Source organism: Nipponia nippon, unplaced genomic scaffold (genome assembly GCF_047370975.1).
Source record: "Nipponia nippon isolate SJK-2023a ecotype South Korea unplaced genomic scaffold, ASM4737097v1 scaffold_5, whole genome shotgun sequence".
In the NCBI taxonomy this organism is placed as follows: Eukaryota; Metazoa; Chordata; class Aves; order Pelecaniformes; family Threskiornithidae; genus Nipponia; species Nipponia nippon.
The window spans coordinates 15,799,390-15,825,680 of NW_028262369.1; the positions used below are offsets into that span (position 1 = coordinate 15,799,390).

The window sequence follows — 26,291 nt, forward strand, 5'->3', positions numbered from 1 at the left end:
CTTGCTCACTGCCAGCAGGTGAGGGAGGGCCTGTGCCCATGTCCATGGTGGCTCCCCACCACATCGTGGTGCCCGGGTGTTGCTCCGTGCACTCGTGCCAGGAGGAGGGATGGCACAGTGGTGTGGGCCAGGCACCTGCACCGCGGGCAGGAAAGGCTTCATCAGCCCCATACGGCATGGTGGTGATGGCAGACCTGTGCGTGGACCATGCCAGTGCCATGGAGGGGCTCCTGTGAGGTGATGCTCCCTGTGTCACTTGGGCTCTGCTGATGCTCTTTCCCACTGATCCCACGCTTGTGTCACCCTATAGACCCTCTCCTGATACCTGCCGGGTGCCTCCCCTCCTGCTCCGTCCCTCTGCTCTCCCTGCAGCTGCAGGGCAACCTCCCTCTGTGCAGACCCCACTGGGGTGTCTCTGGCCCAGAAATTAATGCAGGGAGGAGACCAAAGCCATCAGAGGCTGATACTCAGTCTGCTGCAAACATGGCAGGGAGGGACCGGGCTGGCGAGAAGAGAGTGCCGTAGGGTGCCAGCCATGGGGCTCTCCTGGTCCTGGGGGAGGTCAATGGGTTTGGTCCAGCGACTGCTGCTGGTTCGTGAGTTCCCCCAGCTGCTGCACAGCTGGATGCTGCTGCTGCTGCTGCTGCTCCTCCCCTGGGTCTCCCCAAATACCCCCTGCGAGGAGGTGGAGCGGGTGCTGCCCCTGTCTGCCAGCAGCCCCTGCCTGCACTGGTCCTGCCACTGCCCACAGGTGAACTGTGCGGGGCAGCAAGTTCCCACCACTGCTGCTTAAACTTTCATGAACCTGCAGCCGCAGGAATCCAGCCCTGGCATTAACATTTGATGTGGTCACCCTGCGCCTGGGCACGGGTGTGTGCAAACATGCTGTCGGCACTGCCATGGGGCACACGTGTGGCACGTGCAAACCCCCTCGACAGTTGTGTGTGGGCACATGTGGCACCCTGCACGCACAGACAACGCGCATGGCATGGCATGGGGGGTACCCCCTGGGCTCCTGGCTCCTCTCTGCTTCCCAGTGGGGCTGTGGGATTTGGTCTGGTGTTGGGTTCCTCCTCTGCAGTGCTCCCCTTGGCCGTGCTCCCAGTGCCGGGGTGGCGCGTGCCTTGAGCTCTGCAAAATTGTCTCCTCTCTCTTGGTGCTGCAGTTTGGCTTTATGGGGCCAAATGGGTCCCTGGGCTTCGTCCTCCTACGTGCTCGCCAGAGGAAGAGGCTGAATCCCCAGGGGAGAGCACAGGGAGCCCCGAGGCATGGGGAGGTGGCAGGGTCTGGTTTTGGGGTGGTGACAGTGCTCTGTGCTGTCCCCTGCAGCGTCCCCTGGGGGGATGTTCCCTGCCATGGGAGCCCTTTCCTGCTCCTTCGGAAAAGTCTTTGGGCTGGAGCAGCACATCCCTTACATTATTGATGCTGCTGCAAGCCCTGGCGGTTGGGTTACAGCCAGAGCCCAGCCGCCGGCACCGTGCTGCCTAACTCGTGGGGTGCCGTGGGAGGCAGGAGGCAGTTCCTGCTGGGCTGCGCCGGGGCTGCCGTCCCGCCGCCCCAGCACCATGCCAAGTGAGGGGCCACCGGCGGCCAAGGGAGCCACGCACAAGCACGTGCCTTGCCGAAACCAGGCGCAGGTAAATACCCTCCCGGGGCAGGCTACGGGGTTGGGAGCCAGACAGCGTGCAGGGACCTGCCTTGTGCCGGTGCGGGGCATCATCTCCCAGAGCCCTGCTGGGGCCAGAGCATGAGTGTCCGCCACCGCCGGGATGGTTGGCAAGAAGGGGGAGCCCAAAAAAGATGCGGAGGCCAAAGGAAAGGGGGGCAAAGGGAAAGGGAAAGATGGCAAGAAGGGCAAGAAGGAGGCACCCAGCGAGTCGGAGGAGACCTCGGATGTGGAGCTGCTGAAGGCAGAGGAGAGTGAGGAGACGGAGGCAGTAGAGGAGGAGAAGGATGAGGAGGAGGCGGCGGCTGTGGAGGAGACCAAGAAGGGCAAGGGGAAGGAGAAGAAGGGGGTGCTCAAGGGGGTGGTGGCGAAGAAGCCAGGCCGGGGGAAGAAGGTGACGCTGGAGCCGGAGGAGGAGGAGGGTGAGAGCGATGCCGTGCCGGCCAAGAAGAACCTGAAGGGCACCTCCAAGCTGGTGATGGGGCTGGCAGCTGATAACACCAAGAAGAAGAAAGGGGCCAAGGGTGCAGAGGCCAAGGGCCAGCCCAAAGCATCTGCGGAGCCTGGCCTGGCCGAGGAGGAGGCGGCAGCGCCAAAGGCCCGGGTGAAGCGGAGCCTCCGCAGCACCTCGAAGCTCTTCCTGGGCTTCAAGAAGCTGGGGTTGCGTCGGCCCAAGAAGGGGCAATTCAAGAACACATCCCGCTTCTTCTGGGGGCTGCAGAAGCACAGCACCAAGAGGAGGAAGAAGAAGAAGAACAAGGCGGTGCTCAAGTCCACCTCCAACCTCATGGTTCGCTTCAAGCGCGTGGGCAAGAAGAGGAAGGAGGCAGCCAGCAGCACCTCACCGGCAAAGCCGTCCTTCCTGCTGCTGCGGCGGGGTGGGCAGGCGGCCGAGGATGGCACGTCCCTCTTCCGCCGGCGCCCGGAAAGGAAATTCAAGCCGCGGGCGCAAGTGTTGAGCAAGGCAGCCGCCGCCACGGGCTGGCTGGCCAGGAAGGTGCTCTCCCAGCGTGGGTGGCTGGCGAGGGGCGGCCGGGCAGCCGACACGGCCTGGCTCTCCCGTATCGGTGCCAGGAAGCTGCCATTCCCCGCAGAAGATGAGATCCTCAGGCACCGGGCCAACATGAAGCGGATCCCTGGCGGCAGCGGGCTGTCGGGCCCTGGCGCTGCGCGGCACAGCCAGGAGAGGCACGGCAGCATGGTGCGGCGCCCATCCCGGCGGCGCTCCCAGCACGCACCTGCGGATCTGCCAGTGCCACGCTATGGGTGGGCCGAGGAAGAGGATGGAGCCTACAGCTGCCGGCGTGGCTATGCCAAGAAGGAGGATGGAGCCTATGGCTCCCGCCATGGCTATGCCAAGAAGGAGGATGGAGCCTATGGCTCCCAACGTGGCTACACCAAGGAGGAGGATGGAGCCTATGGCCTCTGGCATGGCTACACCGAGGAGGAGGATGGACCCTACGGCCCCCAGCATGGCTATGCTGAGGAGGAGGAAGGCTACATCCAAACCCCAGCCTACCCGGCAGGGTATGGCTTCAAGGATGCGGTGCCAACCCCCTATGCTGACTACCCCAGCTACGAGGCGGAGGAAGAGTACGGCTTCTACGGGGGGTTTTGGGAGGAGGGTGACCCACCAAGGCACCCCTATGGCTACGTGGAGCTTGAGGATGAGAGACCGTTTGGTGGTGGGTCCCCCCTCACCCTCTACGATCCTTATGGCAGTGACCCAGAGTACGGCGAGGAGATGGCAGGGCCCATTGGCTATGGGAGGGACCCCTACGAGGACTTTGGGGAGCCCCTCACTGGGGGGTACCCAGGGGGCGAATACCCTGAGCATCGCATCCAGTACAGCGAGGGGGGGTGGGCACCGCATGCCCAGTCCTCTTGCAACCCCTACGCCCTGGCCCTGGAGGAGATCACCGAGGCCGAGGAGCCCGAGGAGTGGGAGGAAGAGGAGGAGGAGGATGGGGCATACCCCTTCTCCATCCTCAGTGCCTCCTCGCTCCGGGGTATGCGGGAGACGCTCTCCTCCAAGCTCTCCCTCAATAGGAAATTCAGGCTCTTCCCTCGGCCCCAGGTCAAGCTTTTTGGCAGGGACCGCCTGGACGTCCCCCTCCCACCATCCCCCCACCTGCCCACCACCCGTGACGAGGACGACTATGACGAGTACGAGCCGCCACTGCCAGCAGCCCTCGGCCCTGCAGCATCCCCGGGACGCCGTGTTTCGGCAGCGCGGGCGTGCGGGAGCCCGCTGGGGCAGTTCCTCCAGCGCTCCCTCTCGCAGCCCCCTGGCCGCCCACCTCAGGGTGTGGGGGGATTTCAGGACCCCCGCATGCCCCAGCCCTCCTACAGACGCTCCGGCCACAGGCTGGTGGGGATGGAGAGCGCCAGCTTGGGGGGCCGAGACCCCCCGCCACGAGCATCTCCAGCCAGGGACCCTTCCCCGCCGGCAGGGCCCTGGGGGCAGCCCACTCCCGGAGAGCAGGGGGCTGCACGACAGCTGTCGCTCCGTAAGCCATTCGCCAACCCTGGGCGCTCCCCATTGCCGCCACCATCCCGGCAGCACCCTAGCAGCGTCCGGGGTGAGGGGCTGCGGCGATCTCCCTCCCTCAGTGCCAGCCTCCGGCAGTTTGGCCCCGAGCCCCCCGCCCCACCGCCGGCTGCCCCCCGCTCTCCAGGGCCAGTGGGGAGGCGTTTGGGGGTGCCTGCAGTGGGGTCGGGGAGACCTCTGTCCCCGCGACCATCACAGAGGAGCAGCCCCCCTGGGCTGCCGCTTCCCCAGGCCTGGCCCCGGCTTCCCGAGCCCCCCACCAAGGCTGTGAAGCCGCTGCAGAGGACCCCCTTCCTGGCACCGACCCCCCGTCCTGGCAGCCGCCGCCTTGGCCCCCCCAGGCCCTCCTGGGACGAGGAGCTGCCCCCGTGGCAGGGTACCACACAGGGTCTTGCTGGGGTGCCCCCCCCACCCAACCCTGCTCCTGGTACCCCCAAAACCTTCATCCAGCGCATTGGGCAGCCCCTTGCTGGAATGGCCCCCCGCTCCCCACCAGCGAGGCTGTCTCCAGCCGAAGCAAGGGGCCGCAGCCCCTCCTCAGGGCGCTCTGTGGGGCAGTCCCTGGCGTCGCTGCTTGTGGGGAGCATGACGCCCGCCGAAGCCCCTTCATCCCCACCGCCTGCCTGTCGTCCCTCCTCCTGCTCACCCTCCTTGCCCCGGCGCCCATCCCGGCGGGACGGGAGCACCCGCAGATCACCGAGCCCACCGGCGGGGCACCGGGGCTGGGCTGACACTGGGCACCCCGTCCTCCCCTCCTCTCCTCGTGGTGACCGGAGCCCCTCACCGCAGCGTCGTGCCGCTTTCCCGGCACCCTGTGGCCAAGCCCCTGGCTTGCCGGCCGCCCCCCGCCGTGGCACTCGTGCTCCGGGGATGGTGGAGGCCTTTGAGGGCGATGGGGCAGCCGGGGAGGAGGGTGCGGGGCGCTACGCGGTGGTGACGCCGCAGGTGCAGAGGTTGGGCTCCTTCCGGCGGGCGTCCCGCATGTACAAGCAGCACTGGTCCACGCAGCACGTCGTGCGGGTGCGGGAGATGCCTGACGCCTGGACGGCCGAGCAGGGTGCCCCCCGGCAGCCCACCCAACGTGGTCGGCGGTGGGCGAGCCAGTGGGGAGCCGACATCGCCCGGTACCTGAGCCAGCGCTCGCTGGCGGGTGGCTGGCGGGACAGGCACCCCTGGGCAGACGGGTACCTGGGCACCAAGCAGCCCTGGCGCAGCAAGGTAACACCGGCAGGGAGCCCACCATGGGTGCTGGTGGTGGGACGGAGCCGGGGGGCGAGCTGGCAGCCAGAGGGACCTGGGACGGGGTGGCGTGTTGAGATGGCTGCCAGCTCACTGGGGCATGAAGCCACCAGTGCTGGGGGGTTTGCAGAGCCCAGGGCGGGGGGTAGGTGGCTATGGGTGCACTGGGTGCTGGAGGGGGTCCTGCCAAGGGGAGCAGGATGGAGGGGGGCTGTCATCACCTGCTGTGTGTTCCCCCCTGTGCACGGCCCCTTTGGGGATACTTGACTCTCACGTATGGAAATGCTGAGACCTGATCTCCGGCTGGGACAGGCATGGGCGGCACGCTGACCCGGCAGGTGTCCACTTTCCTGCCTGCCGCCTGGCTGGCCGCCAGCATGGGCTCCTTCTTGCCACCTGCCCCGCATCACCTCTGTGGGTGGCTGTGAGGCATGGCTGTGGGGAGCAGCCCCCAGCCCCACAGCTCAGCCCCCACCACAGCCCCCTTCCATCATCTCCCTTGGAGGTGCCACCCTGCCAGGGGTCTCCATTGCCCACCCCTTGCAGCCCCTGTCGGGGGTTGGGTGAACCACGGGGTGTTGTGGTGGGGGTGGCGCAGCCACCTCTGCCTGTCCCTGCCTGCCCATGGCAAGCCAGACTGGGGCTCGCCAGGAACAGCTTTTCCTGGGACAGTCCCCAAGGACACCTTGGTGGCCCCGTATCCTCATTTCCAGCACTGCTGCTCTCCCCTGACATGTGACACTCTTGTCAGGGGACCCATTTCAGGGCTGTGGGGTACCTGCCATTTCTGGCTGCGGGCCCCCCGGTCTGGGGTCACAGATGGTGATTTTGGGGCAGTGGCGGTGAGTGGGTGGGACACCGGAGGGAGCCGGCGGGGCCCTGCCGTGATGGAGCCGGGGTGGGTTGCTCCATGCAGATGCAGTCCCTGTGCAGCCTGCCCATCGTACGGTACCAGGAGCCGCAGGAGGAGGACGGGCTGGAGGACATGACCCAGCTGGAGTGAGTGTCCCCATCCCCTTCGCCATCCACCACGACCCAGTGCTGCCAATGGGGTTGCAACACCCACCCCTGCACCCCATGGCTCCTGCTGCTCCCCATCCCATCCTGTCCTGACGCAGGGTCTGCTCCAGCCTCCCAGGACTGGGGATGCTGGGGACATGCTCAGGGATGGGCAGACACCTCCTGTCCCCCCCGCCACCCCCTAACGCAGTCTCTGCTCTGCTGCAGGGACCTCCAAGAAGCTGCAGTGCTGAGCAACATCCGGACGCGGTTTGAGCGCCAGCTTATCTATGTAAGCTTAGGGGTGCACAGCATCCCCCAGAGACCCTGGGGTCTCTGGGGGGGTCATCGCTCTCCAAGAGCTCACAACCCCAAACCTCACTCTCCCACAGACTTACATCGGCAGCATCCTGGTGTCGGTGAACCCGTACCGGCTCTACAACATCTACGGGACGGAGCAGGTGATGCAATATGAAGGCAGAGCGCTGGGCGAGAACCCACCGTGAGTACCTGGGTGTCCCCAAATGCCCTGCAGGGACAGGGGCACCCCTACCTGCCGTCAGTGACCCCTAGGTCCTACAGCAGCCCCTGGGTGGTCCCAGGCCCCCAAGGACCCTCAGCCACAGGGTGCTGGAGGAGCTGTGTCCATGCATGGGGATGCTCAGGGCGCAGCAGGGGTCCCTGTGCGGGGGTGACACTGCACTGCACCCCCCACCTCTGCTTCCCCCCCTTCCCCAGGCACCTCTTTGCCATTGCGAACGTCGCCTACTCCAAAGTGATGGATGCCAAACACAACCAGTGTATCGTTATCAGGTGCGACATGGATGTCCCCTGGCATGACCCCCCCGGGGATGGTCCCTCATTGCTGGTTGCCAGGATGCTGCCGCCAGCCTGGCCTGGCCCCAGGGCCGATGAGTACCTCTGGGGATGGCGTGCTGGGTGCATTTGGGATGCGTGCACTCCCTGGCCCCCTGCTCAGCTGGTGACAGCCCCGGCTGTGCCCCCTTTCTGCATTTCAGTGGGGAGAGTGGCTCAGGGAAGACCGAAGCCACCAAGCTGATCCTGCGCTACCTGGCAGCCGTCAGCCAGAAACGCAGCACTGCCCCGCAGGTAGGGTGCTGCCCTGGGGACATCCCCGTCCCCTTGTCCCACCTCCCCGTGCTCTCTTCCACCCCCTGCTCACGGCTCCACCACTCTCTCCTTGTCCCCATGCTTCCACCGGGACCATGGCAGATAGAGGTACCGGGGGACACGTGGGCTGGGACGGTTCAAGGGGACTGAGCATCATGGTGGCATCTCTGCCACATCACTCCAGCTGTGGGGGGACAGTGGGGATGGAAAGTCGGAGCTCGGTGTATGCATGTGCATGGGGTCCTTGTGCTCTTCTGCATCCTCATGCAGCCTGGCTGAGGTGCACACTTCCAATTTTGGCACCCATGGGTGTCTTACATGGAGCAGGAGGTGGCAGGGAGGGTGGCAGGGTGACAAAGGGGGGGTCCCATAGGTGGACAGCCCATGGCCGTGGCATGTCAGGGTGGCTGGGCTGACCCTGTGGCTCTCCCCATCGCCACGGCAGATCCTGGAGGCGACTCCCTTGCTGGAATCCTTTGGCAATGCCAAAACCGTGAGGAATGACAATTCCAGCAGGTTTGGGAAATTTGTGGAAATCTTTCTGGAGGAGTAAGTAATGCATCCGCATGTGGCCAGCCCCCACCCTCTGTGTGTGTCCCCCTGCCCCGGGGGTGCCCAACCCGGCCCCAGCCCTGCTGCAGGGCTGCCCCTGCCCCTCGGCTCTGCAGTGGGATGCACACTTTTGGGGACAAACCTTGGCAGGGGAAAGGCGATGTTGCCTGAAGACAGGCAGCGTTTGCTGTCCCCAGGGTAGGGGCAGGGATGCTGTGCCTTGGGTTGGCACCTTGAGCGCTCTCGGTCCCCATCCCTGTCCCCACAGCCCATCCCACCCTCGCTCAGCCCCACTGATCCCAACAGGGGGGTGCCCAATTTCACCCTGGGGTGCAGCAGCTCCAGCCCTCGCTCGGAAGCCAGGTGTGGGCACCTCTCCCTGCCCGCCCACCCCTGGTGGGGGGCACTTGAGGACTGGTACTGACCTGCCGTGTGCTGGGGGAGCATCGGGGCACGGGTGGGCACCATGGCAGGGTGCACAGCCCCTGCCGTGCCCAGGTTGCCAGCCAGGTGCCTGCTCTCACCCCTGCAGTGGCTTCATCTGTGGTGCCATAACCTCGCAGTACCTGCTGGAGAAGTCCCGCGTGGTCTTCCAGGTGGGTGGCGAGGGGGTCCCGGGCTCTGTCCCCCCTGCTGCCCCTGCTCCAGCTCGGTCCTCTGCTCCCCAGGCCAAGAGCGAGCGCAACTACCACATCTTCTACGAGATGCTGGCAGGGCTGCCCGCCCAGCAGCGGCAGCGATACTGCCTGCAGGGCGCTGAGACCTACTACTACCTGAATCAGGTAGCGTGCCTCCTGCCCCGACCCTGCCACGCTGCCCGCTTTTCAGGGGGCTGGCCAAGCGCAGGGTGCCAGTGGGTTCCTGAGTCCTCCTGGATTCAGTGTTGCGGATGGGGAGGGTGCTCAGGGCAGGGTGTCCCCCCTCTCCACCCCTGGGTGCTGCCCCCTGGGAGCCGCTGACGGCACCAAGGGGTCCGTGCCAGGGTGGGAACTGCGAGATCCCCGGCAAGGACGACGCAGAGGATTTCCGTCGGCTGCTCAACACCGTGGAGGTTCTGGGCTTCAGCGTGGAGGAGCAGAACAGCGTCTTCCGCATCCTCTCCTCTGTCCTTCACCTGGGCAACGTCTACTTCGAAAAATACGAGGTACCCAAAGCAGAGCCAAGCTGCATTCCTTGGGCTCAATTCGGGATGTGGCAGAGGCGGGGGTCACCGCATCCCACCGCCTCACCGTGTCCCGCAGACTGACTGCCAGGAGGTCGCCACGGTGGTGAGCGCCACGGAGATCCGGACGGTGGCTGAACTGCTGCAGGTCTCCCCCGAGGGCTTGCAGAAAGCCATTACCTTCAAGGTGACGGTGAGTGCAGGGGGGGAGGGCCCTGGGGACCACGGCTGGTGTTGCTAAAACTCCATCACGCTGTTGGTTTTGTGTGCCCCAACCAGGAAACGCTGCGGGAGAAGATTTTTACCCCCCTGACTGTCGAAAGCGCCGTGGATGCCAGGTAGAGGGAAGGGGGGCTGTGCTGCACGGGGGTGTGGGGGGTGTCTGGCCCCTGGGGACAGGGCTGGAGGTGAGATGCCAGGCTGGGAAAGAGGACGGGCAGGTCCTTCAGTGCAGATCAGGCTTTCCAGTGACTAAAACTGCAGCCCCAGAGGTTGCCCCGTACATGACATGGGGCTGTGATTGGTGCTGGCCACGGTGGTGAGGACGTGTACCGTGCCGTGCTGTGCCAGAGTTCCAGTGCTCTGCTCGTCTGCCCCCTCCCCAGGGACGCCATTGCCAAGACCCTCTACTCCCTGCTCTTTGGCTGGCTCACAGACCGCATCAACAAGCTGGTGTACCCACGGCAGGAGGCCCTCTCCATCGCCATCCTGGACATCTATGGCTTCGAGGTGAGCAAGATGCATCCTGGCTTCATCCCCCGGCCGCCAGCCCTGGGGCTGCAGGGTCTCAGGCGCCGTGGCCCCTTCTTCTCGCAGGACCTCAACTTCAACAGCTTTGAGCAACTGTGCATCAACTACGCCAACGAGTACCTGCAGTTCTTCTTCAACAAGATCGTCTTTCAGGAGGAGCAGGTGGGCCGGCAAGCTGCTGGGCTCTGCCCCCATGCCGAGCATCACCACAGGGATGGGGGCACGGGGCTGACTGAGTGCCGGCCCCGCAGGAAGAGTACCTCCGGGAGCAGATTGAGTGGAAGGAGATCCCCTTCAGCGACAACCAGCCCTGCATCGACCTCATCTCCCAGAAGCCCTATGGCATTCTCCGGATCCTCGATGACCAGAGCTGCTTCCCCCAGGTGAGGGGCTGCCTGGTGCCAAGGCAGCAAGGATGGCAGTGCCAGGCGGTCACCGTGCCAAAGGTGTCACCGTGGCCCGGGGATGCTCCACTCCTGGGCTGTCCTGGATGATCTGGGAGACGCCTTGGGTTTCTCCAGGCTGGAGAAGCCCCGAGAAGTCCCAGGTCGGTGCCACTGGAGTGACTTCCCCCAGAGGACTGGCTTTTGTGGGAATAACTGAAAAACCCCTCCCAGCTGCCCTATAAAGGAGACAAGGGTGGTTGCACCCTCTCTGACAATGGGCAAACTGAGGCACAGAGCAGTAGATGCCCATGACCACACGGCTGCTCGGTGGCAGAGCTGAGAGCGGGGTCTGGCTGGTTGTCCAGGCATCCCCGTCCTCGTGCCTGCATCCCCGGGGCTGTCAAACCACCTAAGCTGTGTCTCACCCCCGCGTCTGTCCCCAGGCCACCGACCACACATTCCTCCAGAAGTGTCACTACCACCATGGGACGAACCCGCTGTACACCAAGCCGAAGATGCCGCTGCCCGAGTTCACCATCAAGCACTATGCAGGGAAGGTGACCTACCAGGTGCGCAGTGGCAGGATGCTCAGCCTGGGGTTTTAAGGAGTGTTAAAGAGCTGGTTTATGCGGTTGATCCTGCACCAGGGGTTGAGGGGCAGCCCAGGGTGCCCGGCTGGGGACCGGGAGCAGCCCCTCACTCCCGATGTCCTGGTCTGGAGCTCCTCACCTACCCCATCATGCCACTGGGCTCCTCACCATGAGGTTTTGCTCTTTGCCAGGTTCACAAGTTTTTGGATAAAAACTATGACCAGGTCCGTCAGGACGTGCTGGACCTGTTCATCAGCAGCAGGACCAAGGTAGGGCCCTGCCCAGCCCCGGCTGTGCAGTGCTGGGGAAACACTGGGCACAAATAGCCCCCTTCCATACGTACCACTTTTCATGTCCCCAGGCATGTGCCCCCACGGTCAGTGAAGCCCAGGGGAACCAGAGGCAGAGGATGCCTCTAGCTCTACTCGGTGCCCTCTTCCCACAGGGTCCTCTGGGCTTTGACACCTCCAGCATTAGCACAAATGGGCACGTGGGCTTCTCTTGTGCTTCCCCATCCCCATCCCCATCCCCATCCCTATCCCCATCCCATCCCTATCCCCATTCCCATCCGGGGAACACAGCCCCTAATAGGGGATGAGACTCACTCAGGGCTGGGCTAAAAGGCAGTGGCCGGGCTGGGAAGAGGAGCTAGGAGAGCTGCACCATCCCGGTCACCTTCCTCCTCCCTAACCCTTCCCGTCCCCCCAAGGTGGTGGCCAACCTCTTCTTCGGCCATGCCCAGGTGATGGCCCGGCAGAGGAGCCTGGTCAGGAGGAGCAGCACCAGGACACGGCGGTACAAGGCCCCCACTGTGGCCGCCCGGTTCCAGCAGTCGCTCCTGGACCTGGTGGAGAAGATGGAGAGGTCAGGGCAGGCAGGGCAGGCAGGGCAGGCAGGGCAGGCAGAGCAGGCAGGGCGGGCAGCCAGGTCACGCTCTGGGCTGGCGGGAGCAGGGTGACAGCCAGACCTGAGCCCAAAGTGGCTGGGCTGGCTTTGTCCCCTGTCCCCTGTGGCCAACAGGGTCTCTCTGATGCAGGTGCAACCCCTTCTTTGTGCGCTGTCTCAAACCCAACAACAAGAAGGTGAGAGCCTGCCCGGGGCTTTCCTGCCCGTAGCGATGCCAGTGCTGCCTGCCCTCACCGGCACAGGGAGCGCGGTGGGCGCATGGTGGGAAGAGGTCTGCTCGCGCGGCTGCCGAGGTTTCTCCCCATCTCCTCCCCAGGAGCCAGGGCTCTTCGAGGCTGATGTGGTCAGCAGCCAGCTGCGGTACTCGGGGATCCTGGAGACCATCCGCATCCGCAAGGAGGGCTTCCCCATCCGCATACCCTTCCTAGTCTTCATCGACAGGTGCCTGGGGGCTGCGGGTTGGGTACCACCGTCCCAATGAGGGGAGACCACAAAATTTATGGGTGTTTTGGGGGGCAGTGTTTGGCCTGGGGGTTCCCCACAGCGGGAGCTGGGAGCCCCCCGCTTTGGTGCACAGCACCGCAGGGAGGGTCCATGCCGGTGTCCCGGTGGGGTCCCGCGCAGTGACGGTGACAGTGTCACGGGCTTGCCCAGGTACCGCTGCCTTGTCGACATGTGGTCCAACGTCATTCCCAATGGGGCCAACTGCGTGGAGATGCTGAGGAACCTCTGCTCTGTCAGCCCCAGCATGTACTACGTCGGTGTCAGCAAGGTACTGTCCTGGGCAGGGAGCTTGGCTCCGGTGATGACCTGTGGGAGGGCGGCCGAGGTGGGGGGCTCACGGCATCGCCCCCCCTCCCAGCTCTTCCTGAAGGAGCAGCTGTACCAGGCACTGGAGAGCAAACGAGCCCGTGCCCATCACCTGGCTGCACTCACACTCCAGCGCTATGCTCGCACCTTCTTCATCAAGAGGCGCTTCCGCTCCCTCCGCCGAAAGATCGTCCTCCTGCAGAGCCGAGCACGGGGTTACCTGGCCAGGTGGGGGTCCCGGGGGGGCAGCAGGTGGGCACTGGTGGGTGGCAGAGGGTGACGGGTGCCGTCCCACAGGCAGCGGTACCGGCGCATGCGGCACACACTCATCAAGTTCAGGTCGCTGGTGCATATCTACGTGAACCGCCGGCGGTACCTCAAGGTGAGGTGGGGGCTGGCACATCCCGAAGGGGCTCCCGGGCACCTGCTCCCACCCTGCTGCATGCTCGGTGGTGGGTCTGGAGAGGGCATAGTGGCACTCCCAGATCCTGAGCCCCCCCAGATCCCATCCCCACCACCTCCTCCATGCCCCATGGGGCATAGGCAGTGCCTCCTTGGGGTGAAAGCCTGGCGATGCCAGGGGGGCAATGCAACCCCCGGGTGGTCCTGCTGCCTCTGGGTCTCCCTCCCTCCCAATGGAGGCTCAATGCGGCTGCTCTGCTTGCAGCGCAAGGAGGATTCCCGCCGGCGGGCGGAGGAGGAGAAGGAGAGGATGAAGAAGGTAACGGGTTGCAGGCGTGTGGCACTGCGGGGAGCACGCATGTGTGATGCATGTGCAAACCATGTTGCTGTGCCCTGATCCCTGCCGTTTGCTCTCCCATGCCCATGCTGCCCGCTGGGCCACCTATGGGTGCCAGGGTGGGGAGCAGCGTGGCAAGTGGGTGCATCCCTGCTGTGCCGGCAGGAGCTGACGAGGAGGGAGGTGGTGGACGTCACCCACCTGGAGATCCCAGCCGAGCTGATGGGGCTGCTGGAGGCTGCCGCAGGTGAGCAGGTCCCACACCACTGCCGGCACCACTCCCAGCCCTTCATCCCCATCCCTGCAGCTGTGCCATAGCTGCCCACTGTGCCGTAGCCGCCCGGGAGGTGAATGCTGGCTGTGTGGTCCTGGTACCACCACCGGCGCTGCAGCCCGATTCCCAGCTCACCCTCCCGCTTGACATCAATGACTACCCCATGGCCAAGTACGTGCGGGGCCACTTCCAGGTAAGGTGGGTGCCACGGCCTGGCGGTGGGGAGCCTGCCCTGATGGGCAACCAGCTTTCGGGGAGTCCTCGGTGCCCCAGTCATGGCTGAGCGGTTAGGTTCAGGGTCCCCGTGGCAGCCCTGTGCCGCAGCTCCCTGCACCATCCCACCGGGCTGTGCCCTGGCTTCGGCCCCGGGGATGCTGCGGCGTGCAAGAGGGGCCAGATCTGGGGCAGCTGCAGTGCTGCAGGGAGCTGGCGGTGGCCTCCCTCCCTCCCTCTGGGTTCCTGTCGTCTCCAGAGGCCAGGGGGACCCCACTGAGGTTATCGGAGAGAGACCGGCTGAGCCCTCCTGGACGCCCGACATGGGGCGGATCTGGAAACGCTGGGGCGGGAGACCAGGTCGCTTTGCTCCCAGACCCCATCCCCATCCCCAGTTGCTTTGCCCCCTTCCTCCTCCTTGCCCCCTATTTTTGCCATGTGTTTCCCAGTCCCTGGCATCCTGAACGACAGCGCTAGGGCCGGATCCTGCTCTCAGCCTCACTGAGGTGCCGGCATCTCTGGTGCTGCCAGCAGAGCCCAAGCCTGTCCCTGTCCTGCTGCTGGGAGGCTGCCAGCCTGATCCTGCACCCTAGCCCCTTTGCAGCCCCATAGCCCCCATCCAGCATCAACGCCACACTCAGAGCCATGGGGTCAGCCCCTCGTGGCCTGAGGCTGTTCCTGGGGCCCAGGTAGCCACGGGCGCGGGTGTCACCGCAGGAGCCAGCATTTGGGATGTTGACGGCCCCGCTGGCAGCCCCCCTCACCCGGCTGGACGAGGAGCTGTGCCATGAGGCGCTCAGCCTCTTCCAGCTGGTAGGTGGGACAGCGTGGGGATCCGTGGGATCTGGCACCCTGGTCCCCTGCCCGCCCCCTGCCCGGGGCCAGAGGGAGGACCTTGCTGTCCCCACGGCAGATCCTGCGGTTCATGGGGGATCCGGGGCTGGGCGGCTTGCAGGAGACCCTCTTTGGCAACTACATCGTACAGAAGGGGCTGTCGGCGCCAGGGCTGCGGGACGAGCTCCTGGCACAAGCCGCCAACCAGGTCTGGCGTAACACCAATGTCAACAACGAGGAGCGGGGCTGGCTGCTGCTGGCCACCTGCCTCAGTGCCTTCCCCCCCTCCACCACCTTCGACAAGTACCTGCTCAAGTGAGTCGGGGCTGAGGCTGGGGACAGGGGCTGGGGACAGGGACTGGGGCTAGCTGGGACCCCTGGGGATAGCCTGACATGCGTGCCTGGGCACACTGCTGGGTCTCTCCAAGGGCTCTCCAGGCCAGCCTGGCACATGTGCCTGGGATGCTGCCCAGGTCCCACCAGGTCCCTCCAGGATCCCTCTGGCCAGCCTGGCACACGTGCCCAGGATGCTGCCCAAATCCCTCCAGGGATACTCTTAGTCCCTCTGTGGTCCCCTGGGCCAGCCTGGCACATGTGCCTGGGGATGCTGCCGAGGTCCCTCCTGCAGCATCCTCCCTTCCCTGCAGGTTCGTCTCTGACTACGCCTTTGCCGGCTACAAGCCGGTGTGCCAGCGCAAGCTGATGCACGCCATGGCACAGTCGCAGCTGGGCACTGCAGCCGCCCGTGCCTACCCGCCCTCGCTGCTGGAGTGGACAGCGAACCGGCAGCAAGCCAGCATGGCGCTCGACCTCCACTGCTTCAATGGTGCGGGGTGGCGCGGGGTTGGGGCCATGACAGCGGGGAGGGTCGGTCCCAGCTTGGCCACCCTGTCACCGTCATGGGCAGGAGGGGACCAGCAGGACCTGCTTACCGCCCGTCCCTCCCCAGGCGACCAGTTCTCCTGCCCTGTCCACTCCTGGAGCACAGGCGAGGACCTGGCAGGGGATGTCCTGAAACACAGGTACCTACCGTCTCGGCACCCACCCACCCAGCGGGGCGAGCACGGGGCACAGCATCACCCCAGGGCCATTTTGGGTGACCCCAGGATCTGGGAGCCAGGATGTCCATCTCATGGGCAGGGTGTTCCCACAGAGCCAGGGCATTGCTGGCAGCCCGTGCTCATCCCCAGCATCCCGCTGTTGGCAGGGGGCTGGCGGAGGGCTGGCGCGGCTGGTCCGTGGCCATGAAGGCAGGTGCCCAGTGGGCTGAGCTGGCTGGCCATGACTATGTCCTGGACCTCGTCTCTGACCTCGAGCTGCTCCGGGGCTTTCCCAAGCAGAAGTCCTGCTTCCTCATCACATGGGAGGGGACCGAGAGCCACAGTGGGGACAGCCAGGTGTAGGTACCCAGGCATGGACGTGTCCCCCATCATGGGGCTGGTGGGAAAATGCGGGCGCTGGGCTGGATGGGTGCTGGCAGAGGTGTGGGTCAGAGTCCCAGGAGGGGCCTGCACCCAGTGAGTGTGGGATGAGCACATCCTTCTTCTCTGCAGGGTGTTGGGACACAGCTTGGATTTGGATGAAGTGCCTCCTCCCCCAGCTGTGAAAGCCCCCACGCTGCCATCCATGGAAGCGTACCCCCATCACGGTAGGGCATCTTCCCCCCGGCCCCCCAGAGCTGCTGGTGGTGCTGTGCCAGTGAACCCCACCATGCCAGTGAAACCTGCTGTGCCAGTGAAGCCCTGCTGCCACCAGCTCATCCCTCCTCATCCCCCAGCAGACGGGGACTTTGGGGAGCCGCGCAGCCAGAAGGGTCTGGACCGGTACCTGGACAGCCTCTTCGACCCTGTGCTCTCCTACGGCAATGGGGTGAGAGGAGCATTCCCCTGCCCAAGGCAGAGGGAGTCCAGCATTCTGGGGGTGCAGGTGGCTTGGCCTCTGTCCCCTGACACCTGCCCCCCAGGAGCTGGAGAAGCCAGCTGCTGTCTCACAGAGGATGAAGGGAGGAGGTGGTGTGGGAGGGGGGGACGGCGGCGATGCCGAGCGCAGCGGACCACCCGTGCCTGCAGAGACGCATCAGCCGAGGGGTGAGTGCCCCGAGTGCTCCTGCATCCTGACCCAGCTCCCTGCCTCAGTTTCCCCACCTGATCCCTGGTCCCGGCTGTGGGGGACATCCCTGCACCCAGCACCCCACTGCCCTGGTATGGGGCTACAGGACACCCCGACTGAGCTCTCCTCCTTCGCTGTTGCAGGTGTGGAGCCAGCCCCATCCCCACAGCGCCGGGCAGATGCCAACCAGCCGCCTGGGCCCCCAGTCAGTGGGATAGGGCCGGGGCGGCCGGGAGGGGTTGAGCCCCGCCTGGCCCTTGCTGTGGGGTGAGGGATGGGAGGCACTTTGGGGGTGCCGGATCCTCACGGCACGGTGTCCCGTGCAGGGCAGAGCAGCGGAGGGGACGCCAGCCCGTGCCCCCCAGCCCCGGCCCTACTTGCAGAAAGCTGGTAAGGGGTCCCGGTGCAATGGGGTGGCAATGGGGGCTCATGGCACTGAGCCAGGCCCCAGGCATGAGGGTGATGCCTGGCCTCCCCTGAGCCATGTGCTTGGCCCTGCAGCACCTGTGGGCCAGCGGTGGCCGGGTGAGCTGGTGCAGCATTCCCGGCTCAACTCAGAGCACATCCCGCAGCCCACGCACGACATCCGCAACATCATCCGGCAGTGCCAGCCAGCCCCACGTGGCTCCCAGCCCCCCAGGTACCCACCCCAGTCCCTGGCCAAGCCGTGGGTTTCTCCTGCCTGTGGGTGTACGTGCCAGCTCTGATGCTGGAGTGCAGGCAATGCCAGGATGCAGGTGATGCTGGGATGCAGGTGATGCCAGGTACAGGTGATGCTGGGGGGGCAGGCAGTGTGAGGTGCTGTCTCTGCAGCAAGCTCTTTGGGAAGAAGCTGGACCCCCATGAGGAAGCCATGCAGATCCTGAAGGAGCAGCTCTCGGCAGCCCGGGTGCCAGTGGCTGTGGTAAGGATGCGGCTGCCCCTGTGTCCCCCATGCTGGGCTGGAGGAGCTGCTGGCCCCGACCGCAGCCCACTCTGTGCCTTGCAGGGGCCCAGGGAGACAGTGGCCACAGTGAAGCCGGTCACCAGTGGCAGGTACCAGCTCCGAGCACCAACGGGGCGTCCGGCAGCCACTCGGCCCCCAGGTATCGCAGGGCAGAGCCGTGGCATTGCGGGGCCTACGGTGGAGTGGGGCACCTCGTCCTCCCTGGTGGCACCGGGTGATGCCTGATGCAGCTGAGCACAAGTCCAGCTCTGCAGCATCCTCATGGGATAACTGCTGTGCCTGGCTAAACCTTCCCTGCCTCACAGCTGGCCCCTGTGCCTCAGTTTCCCTGGGCAGAGAGGGGCTGTTGGTGGTGTTCCCCCGGGATGTGCAGGGCTTTCCATCCCTTCGCAGTCTCCATCTCGCGGGAGCTCCCGTCCGAGGCACAGCAGGTCCAGACCCAGCTGCACCGGAGCTGCAGCGAGGACTTCTACGCCTACCACAACGTGCCCTGGAAAATATACATCCGCAAGGAGGTGCGGGGTGGGGGGACGGGGACAGGCTGGTGTCAAAGTGCTGCGGGGATAAAGGGGGCATTTTGCCGAGCCTGAGGCCCTGCAGCGTGGGTGATGCCAGCAATGCCGTGCTGGTCTCCCTCCTGGCAGGTTTTCTACCCCAAGGACAACATCAACAACCCGCTGCTGCTCGACCTCATCTTCCGGCAGGTGAGACACCAAGCTGGCCCCGAAGCCCCCCTGGGAGTCTCCTGGGAGCTGGGCTATCCCCTCACTGGGGTAATGGTTTACTTATCCCAACATGGCCATCCCATCTTCCCCTGGCGAGCTGCCGTGAAGGAGCATGGGGTGTCCCCATCGGGCCAGGGGGCCAGGCAGGGCAGTGGGGCTAGGGGAGCACACCGCTCCCCCCGCACAGCCCCGCGCCTCCTCACCCCCTTCCCCAGATCTTCAACGACACGCTCTCCGACACCTGCATCCGGATCAGCCAGGAGGAGCGGCTCCGCTTGAAATCCCTCTTTGGTAACCCCTGCCTGCACCGCTGCATCCTGCTCCTCCTGGGTCAGGGGGCTCACACCTGGAGCCCCAAACCTGGGCATCTCACACCCAGCCACTCCGGTGCCCATCCTCATCTCCTGGGCACCTCCAAGCCACAACCAGCTCTGCTTAAAGCTGGAGTAGTTTTGCCTCCAAATACAATGAGCCCCCTGTGATTTAGTGCTCCACAGTCACGAATTCTGTCAGGTCTCAGCCAGGCTAGCTGCCTTAGGGGGTGCCCCGGGGGTGGATCTGTCTCACCATCACAGTCCTGCTGGGCTGGGGAAGGGCATGAGCATCCCTGCTCTCACCTTGAACCCTTGTGTCCGGATCCTCCCCAGGGAGGGGGGGACGCTCACCAGGGGATATTTCTCCCCACAGCGGAAAACAAGCTGGACTCCTTCAGCCCTGTGGCCACCGAGAGTGTCAAGAGGGAGATCATCGCCGCAGCGCGGGATGGCTGTGAGGTGTATTTCTCGCGCCTCTTTCCCGCCACGGTGAGGATCCGGCCATGGGGCAGGTCAGTGTCGGGGGCACCGCAGCCCCGTGCCTCCAGCTGAGGCAGCGTCCTGGCCCACAGGGCAGCGTGGGGACAGGCGTGCAGATCCTGGCCGTGTCCCATGCTGGTGTCAAGCTGCTGCGGCTGGTGAAGGGCGCCAACGTCCCTGGGGAGCAGCTGCGGGTGCTGCGGGCATACAGGTAGGGGCGAGGAGCCCGGGCAGTCAGGGTGGGATGGGTGCTTTGGGCGTCGGGTGTTTCAGCCTCCCCTTGCCCCGCCGCAGCTACGCCGACGTGCTGTTCGTGACCACCCCGTCCAGGAATATGCTGGAATTCAACCTGCGCAGTGAGAAGCTCATTCTCTTCTCCCCCAAAGCCCCCCAGGTCAAGGCCATGGTTGACCACTTCATCACGGAGCTCAGGAAGGTGGGGGGTGCCCCGGGGCCAGGAGGGCGGCTGGGGGCATGTCCTGGGGGCCGGGCCCTGCCTCTGTGCCCACATTTGGGGGTGGGCAGCGGAGGGCACCCTGCAAATGGGAGGGTGCCTGGGGTGAGAGGGGAGTAGGGGGGGAACCCTGGGGTGATCCTGCGGCTGTGGGTGCTTGAAGCCCCTGTGCTGAGTGGGATGTGGGTGTGCATGCGTGTGCGTGCGTGTGCCTGCATGCACAGGCTGTGCCAGCCCCCCCTGTGCCCAGGACTCCCTGTATGTGGTGGCTGTGAGGAACTACAGCCCAGAGGACGGGAGCCAGCTCAGCTTTCACAAAGGGGACATCATCCACCTGCAGCCGCTGGAGTGCCCTGAGAGAGGTGAGCGGCCCCCCCACAGCCCCCCCCATGCCGAAACACTCTGGATGGGGAGCACAGGGGCAGCAGAACTGATGGCTTCACTGGCCCCGGAGGTGGCCGTGCCCTGGCCTTGTATCCTATGACACCCTGTGTCCCCACAATGTCCCTGCAGACCACTACTATGGCTGCGTGGTCCGTAAGAAGGTGATGTACCTGGAGGAGCTGAAGACAGGCACCCAGGATTTTGGTGGGTGCCATGCTGTCCCTGTGTGTGTCCTCGGTGCACGTACAGCTCCCTGGGCCGTGTCCCCTGCTGGGACTGGGGCATGGGGCAGGATCCCTCCTCTGCCACCCCCCAGCAGGATGGTTTTGGCTCTTTTCCGCACTGACCCGATGCAGGGGGATGCTCCCCTGTGGTTCCCACCCTGGGTGGCACCAGGTGCTGCCCCACGTCCCTGCAGATGATGGGCTTTGTGGCCTCTGGCCTGTGCCTTTACCCTCAGCAATGCCAAACTGCAGCCATTTACAGCCAAAACCCATGGCCAGACCCTCTGGAAAGGGCTTGGGGTGCGGGGGCAGGAGGGAGTGGGCAGAGGCTTTTCAGGGGTGACCCCCATGGCTGCCAGCCCGGAGCCATCCCCACCATCTGCCCATCACAGGGTGGAAGTTTGGGGCCATCCATGGCAGTTCAGGGCTCTTCCCTGCCGAGTACGTCCAGCCCGTCGTGGCCCCCGACTTCGTCCATTTGCCAGCAGAGAGGAAAGAGGAGCCCAGGGACAAGCAGGGCAAGGTGGCAGCTTCGGCGGCTGTGGCTGTGGCCGTAGCCTCCACTGCTGTGGCCCAGGAGCTGGACCGGAAAACCGAGGTGGGTGCTGGTCTGGGGCTGTTGCCGTCACGGTGCCAGCTGTGCCCGGCGCCCACCGCCCCACTCCGCAGGCATCCCCCACCAGCGCTGCCCTTGCGGAGGGTCCGGAGGGAGACAGCGGCGAGCGGCTCGGGGCCAGTGCGGGGACCTGCCCCATGCTGGCCTTCGCCCAGCGGTATTTCCGCACACTGCGGCACGGGACTACGTGAGTGCCCAGCAGCGGGATGGGGACACCCCAAGGCGGGGACATCCATGCCCACCCGCTCTCTTGTCCCTCTCCCAGAGAATCCTGTGGGACGAAGGCCAAGAGGGATGTGCCCAATGTGCTGGAGATGCTGATGTTCACAAAGGTACGGTGAAGCAGCGTGCCTCGGGGTGCCCCGGCCCTGCTGTCACCCGCAGGTCCCCCTGAGGTCCTGGTGTGCTCGGGAGCTCCCCAAATGCCACCCCAACCCCCATCCCATCCCTCATGCTGCTCCTGGGAGCTGACCCTCTCCCCCTCCAGACCCCCATCCAGGAGTCGCTCATCGAATTCGTGGATGGTGGCATCAGCAAACTGGCCGCCGAGGCTTTCCAGGGTAGGTGAGGGGGCACAAGCACCCCGTCCCCCTGCCCCATGGCCATCCCCAGCCCCATCCTTGGAGGAGGGTGGGAGCAGGACCGGGGTGGGCAGATGGGGTGGCCCAGTGAGGGGGTTAGCCCCTCTGGTCCCACTGCCCCAAGTGCCCAGGTTGTTGCCCACACACAGGGGAGTGTGTCCCCAGGGAAAGGACAGAATGAGCTGTGTCACCATGTGGCTTTGTCGTCCCTAGCTGTGATGAAGTTCATGGGCGACCACCCTCTGAGGGGGCAGACGGAGCTGGACGCCATCTGCACCATCCTCAAGGTAAATGTCCTGCTTGGGCGGTGAGTCCTGGGGGTGGCCTGGGCAGGGGGGTGGCAGCTGGGAACGTCCCCAGCCGCAGAGTGAGCTGTGTCTGTCGCCAGCTGTGTGCGGAGCACGAGGTCCTGCGGGACGAGGTGTACTGCCAGATCATCAAGCAGGTCACCAATAACACCAGCTCCAAGCCGTGAGTCCCTGCACCCATGTTGTCCACCCTGGCTGGGGCAGCAGAGGCTGGCACTGGGGACACTTTTGTCCCTGGCTGGGCTGAGCCGCCCCAATGTGGGGGGAGACCCGGGGACCCCACCCTCGCAGTGGGCTGCGCTGCTCCCCGGGGCAGTGGGTGCCGTTGCAGCCGCCATGGGCACCCTCACCCTCCCTGGGGGCTCAGCCCTGGCTCTTCCCGGCAGGGACAGCTGCCAGAAGGGCTGGAGGTTGCTCTACATCCTCGCTGCCTACTACAAGTGCTCCGAGGTGCTCAGGCCCTTCCTCCTGGCCTTTCTGCAGGATGCTAGCAGGCACCCAGAGCTGCCTTTCCAGGGTAGGGGCTGTGCATGCCCCAGGGTGCTGGGTGCACGGCGGGGAAGGATGCCCGGGGGTGTCAGAGCTCCAGAGGTGCTTTAGCAGAGCCAACATCATGGCTCAGCCTTGTCCTTCCCCCCCGGTCCCTGTCCCCCCAGGCATCGCCAAAGCCTGTGAGCAAAACCTGCGGAAAACCCTGCAGTTCGGCGGCCGCAGCCTCTTCCCCAGCAGCATGGAGCTCAGGGCCATGGTGGTGAGGCTGGGTGCTCATGAGTGCCCGTGGGGCACGGGGCAGGGCTGATGCTGGGTTGAGATCTCCCCCAAGAGGTTCTGGATTCCCCATGGGCTTGGGATCCTCCCTGGACACTGCCCTGGAGCTGAGCTGATGGCTCCTTGCTGGTGCAGGGAGCATGGTCCTTTTTGGGGTCTGCTCTCCAGGGGCACTGCTTTGGGGGTGCCCTGAGCTTTCAGGGGTCCCCAGCAGGGACACAGCTCTGTGCACGTGGGGCAGGGGGGCACGATGGCTCACCCAGGCAGGATAGGCAGGACACAGGATGATCCCCATAGGATGGTTCCTGTGGAACATCTTGGGGATTGGGAGTGTCCTTTGGGGTCTTGCGGTGCGAAGGGCCCCCCTGCACCCCAGCGTGTCCTCTCCATGCAGGCTGGACGCAGTGCCAAGCGCCAGCTCTTCCTCCTGCCCGGCGGCATCGAGAGGCACCTCAAGATCAAGACATGCTCGGTGAGTCAGAGGGGGCAAGAGGCTCGGTGCACCCCGGGCTTGCAGTGACACCCCCGGTTGTGGGTGCTCTGAGGGTGCAGACATGGCGGGGCTGCACCCCTTGGCTCTCCCTGAGCTGGGGGACTTTGTTCTCTGGGAAAGGGAGATCCCTTCCCTGGGGAGCTACATGGGATGAGCCTCAATGCAGGACCCCGTTGGTGGCCCCAAGGGTGGTGGGGGGATGTGGCAGCGTCCCAGCCACCTGTCCCGGTGCCCAGGTGGCTCTGGATGTGATTGAGGAGCTGTGCTGCGAGATGGGGCTGCAGCACCCGGAGGCTTTTGACGAGTACATCCTCTTCGTGGTGACCGACAGAGGTGAGTGGTTGGCGGGGACGGGACGGCCGTGCCACCAGCGGGTGCCACGTAAGGCAGCCGTGCTCAGGCCCCCGGGGCGGCACAGGGCAGAGCGTGCGGCCGCTGACCCGCCGGGAGTACGTCCTGGACGTGGCTGCCGAGACGGAGCGCCGGGATGCCAGCTACACCTTCTGGTGCCGCCGCGTGGTCTGGAGCCAGCCCCTCAAGTTCGACAATGAGCTCTACGTCACTGTCCACTACAACCAGGTCGGGCCACCCTGCCAGACTCCCCCAGGGCCACCTCCCTGTCCCAGTTCCTGTAGCGTGCCCCGTCCCCAAGCTGTGTCCCTGCGCTCTGTCTCCCCCAGGTGCTCCCTGACTACCTCAAGGGGCTGTTCACCGTCCTGCCGCCCGCAAGGCCGGGAGAGCAGCACTTCCCACACGCGGCCAAGCTGGCCGCCCTCCAGCACCGAGCCAAGGACCGCCACCACCTCCCCACCGTGTACGGCCGGGGGTGGAGGGTCGGGGGGGACACATGTCCCATGGGGTGCAGCGCTGGCCAGCGCTGGCCCTGACCTCCGGCTCCCTGCAGGCGGGAGGTGCAGGACTACATCCCTCCGCAGCTCTTCTGCCTGCTGAAGGCCCAATCCTGGCTCCACATGGTGACCCAGCACATGCAGCAAGCCCAGGCGCTCAGCGCCCACCAGGCCAGGGCACAGTTCCTGGGTGAGCAGGCACAGGACCGGGACGGGGAGGTGATGCTAACAGGGAGGTGATGCTGCTGGGCATGCATTGGTGCTGGGGATGCAATGCTAACGAGGACCCAATGCTAATGAGGATGCAATGCCGCTGGGGGTGCAATGCTAACGAGGACACAATGCTAATGAGGATGCAGTGCTGCTGGGGATGCAAGGCTGCTGGCGATGCGATGCTAACAAAGATGAAATACTGCCCGGGATGTGATGCTGCTGGGTGGCTCCTCTGCGGGGAGTCTGGGACAGGCAGACCTTGGCGCTGTGTGGAGCCTGGGGTGCTGCACAGCCAGCGGGATGCTGCACACGGGGGACAGGACCGCAGTGGCGGGGCAGGGCAGGGCAGAGCAGGCTGCTCCCAAGCCCCACTCTCAGCCACCCACTTTCCCAGCAAGCTGCAACAGGAGCCCCTTGGCTGCTCCTGGGTCTAATCCTGCTCCAAGTCCGGAGCCTGAAGTGGTGCAAGGCTCTGGGAGCCAACCCAGCTCCTGCCAGGCATCGGGCTGGCTGGGACCCTTGGCAGAGCCCCCACGGGTGTGAGCCACCCTGGGGCCCGGGCAGGAGGGGGTGGCAGCGGGCACTGAGACCCCATCCTCTGCCCCGCAGGGCTGCTGAGTGCCTACCCCATGTTCGGCTCGTCCTTCTTCTACATCCAGAGCTGCAGCAACAATGCCATCGTCTCACCCTGCATCCTGGCCGTCAACCAGAATGGCCTCAACTTCCTCAGCAAGGAGACCCACGTAGGTTGGGGGCTGTGGGGGGCTGTGGGGTGCACCGGGTCCCTGTGGGCACCACCCAGCCCCCCTCTGCTCCTGCGTGGGGGGTGACATCCCTCTCCAAAGGGGGCAGGGTCCCCGGGTTTGCCCCCAGCAGGCCAGCTCTGCCCACCCCTGCCCACCCTGTGCGGGGGTCTGCATCATTGGCACCCTCCGTCCTGCTCCTGTCTGCACCCGCCCCGGTCCTCGGTTCCCTTGATGGGGTCCCCAGGACATGCGGGCCACCCCTCGCCGTGTCCCTCCAGGAGCCCGTCGCCAAGTTCTCGCTGAAGGAGATCCAGTCGACGCGGACGCAGCGGCCGACGGCCGGATCCAGCTACCCCTACGTGGAGATCACGCTGGGCGACCTCCTGGCCCAGGGCATCACCCAGCTGCAGCTGGAGCAGGTAGGGGACAGCCGGGGGGGTCCGGGGGACCCTGCCGGGGTGGCGGCACGGCCAGTGACGGCGTGTCCCCCTCGGCAGGGCCTGGAGCTGTGCCGCGTGGTGGCCGCGCACATGGAGAAGCTGCTGGGCGCCCGGGAGAAGAGGCTGACGCTGCCGCCCAGCGAGATCACCCTGCTCTGAGCCCGCCGCCGACCCCCGCCGGGGGCGCAGAGGGTGCTCCGGTCCCGGGGTGTCCCCAGCCTGGCCGGCGGCCGCCGTCCCCTCCGCGCTGCTCACACCCCGCTGCTGCTCCTGGGGTTTCATACACGCCCGTCAGCCCGGCCCGACTCGGCGTCCGTGGTTTTATGCCGCGCTCGTTGCTGCCCGCCCCGTGCCTCAGTTTCCCCCGTCCCCGCGCCTGTTTCCCCCCACGTGCCTCAGTCTCCCCCATCCCCGTGCCTCAGTTTCCCCGTGCCCCCATCCATCAGCCTCCCCCAGCCCTCCGCCACGCTCCCCCGCGTCTCCCCGCCGGCAGCCCGGGGGTTGCCCGCTGCCGGTGTGGGGGAGCCCGGCCGGGAGCGCGGTGCCCCCGGGTGACCCCCGCTCGCCTGTCCCGCTCCCCCCGCCCGCCAGGGGGCGGTCGCGCCCCGCCGCCGCGCGCCCGCAGGCAGCTCGGCGGCCACCCCAACCCCTGCCCGCTAGGCCCCCCGCGCCGCTCGCCAGCCGCCCAATCGGCCGCCGGCTCGGGCCGCTCGCGCCCGCCCCTCGGCCAATCAGCGGCGAGCCGGGAGGCGGGGCGGGGCGTCGCGGCGCTGCCGGTACCCGTTACGGCGCGAGGCGAGGGCGGAGGTGGCGGCGGCCGGGCGGGGCGGGGCGGGGCGG

The 26,291-nt window shown here is 65.8% G+C and overlaps 1 protein-coding gene across 1 annotated transcript; it reads left to right on the top strand.

The window, feature by feature from the left end:
• Nucleotides 1–1,769: 1,769 nt before the first annotated feature.
• On the top strand, nucleotides 1,770–25,610 carry MYO15A (myosin XVA). The gene is made up of 63 exons (XM_087731946.1): nucleotides 1,770–5,435; nucleotides 6,373–6,455; nucleotides 6,684–6,747; nucleotides 6,848–6,957; nucleotides 7,194–7,268; nucleotides 7,475–7,565; nucleotides 8,032–8,135; nucleotides 8,671–8,734; nucleotides 8,807–8,920; nucleotides 9,121–9,282; nucleotides 9,380–9,493; nucleotides 9,580–9,638; nucleotides 9,906–10,029; nucleotides 10,117–10,212; nucleotides 10,302–10,433; nucleotides 10,880–11,005; nucleotides 11,218–11,295; nucleotides 11,736–11,890; nucleotides 12,063–12,108; nucleotides 12,249–12,373; nucleotides 12,587–12,704; nucleotides 12,795–12,970; nucleotides 13,040–13,124; nucleotides 13,410–13,463; nucleotides 13,647–13,728; nucleotides 13,818–13,948; nucleotides 14,686–14,781; nucleotides 14,882–15,117; nucleotides 15,450–15,628; nucleotides 15,752–15,824; nucleotides 16,010–16,201; nucleotides 16,356–16,450; nucleotides 16,580–16,671; nucleotides 16,766–16,889; nucleotides 17,055–17,116; nucleotides 17,238–17,301; nucleotides 17,413–17,551; nucleotides 17,725–17,815; nucleotides 17,900–17,996; nucleotides 18,251–18,372; nucleotides 18,502–18,561; nucleotides 18,798–18,873; nucleotides 19,270–19,385; nucleotides 19,469–19,587; nucleotides 19,671–19,812; nucleotides 20,081–20,192; nucleotides 20,344–20,418; nucleotides 20,831–21,036; nucleotides 21,108–21,241; nucleotides 21,320–21,386; nucleotides 21,542–21,614; nucleotides 21,849–21,922; nucleotides 22,024–22,106; nucleotides 22,330–22,460; nucleotides 22,600–22,694; nucleotides 23,106–23,183; nucleotides 23,441–23,537; nucleotides 23,623–23,783; nucleotides 23,885–24,018; nucleotides 24,109–24,242; nucleotides 24,875–25,008; nucleotides 25,290–25,430; nucleotides 25,509–25,610. Exons 1-63 carry the CDS (start codon nucleotides 1,770–1,772, stop codon nucleotides 25,608–25,610), a joined length of 10,440 nt encoding a protein of 3,479 aa, XP_087588072.1.
• The last annotated feature ends 681 nt before the right edge of the window (nucleotides 25,611–26,291 follow it).

Excerpts from the sequence above, each read along its gene's own strand:
- MYO15A (XM_087731946.1), top strand. The coding sequence starts at position 1,770 with ATGGTTGGCAAGAAGGGGGAGCCCAAAAAAGATGCGGAGGCCAAAGGA. Across the intron at positions 11,006-11,217 it reads CAGGGAAGGTGACCTACCAG|GTTCACAAGTTTTTGGATAA; the intron begins GTGCGCAGTGGC and ends GCTCTTTGCCAG. Across the intron at positions 25,431-25,508 it reads CCCAGCTGCAGCTGGAGCAG|GGCCTGGAGCTGTGCCGCGT; the intron begins GTAGGGGACAGC and ends CCCCCTCGGCAG.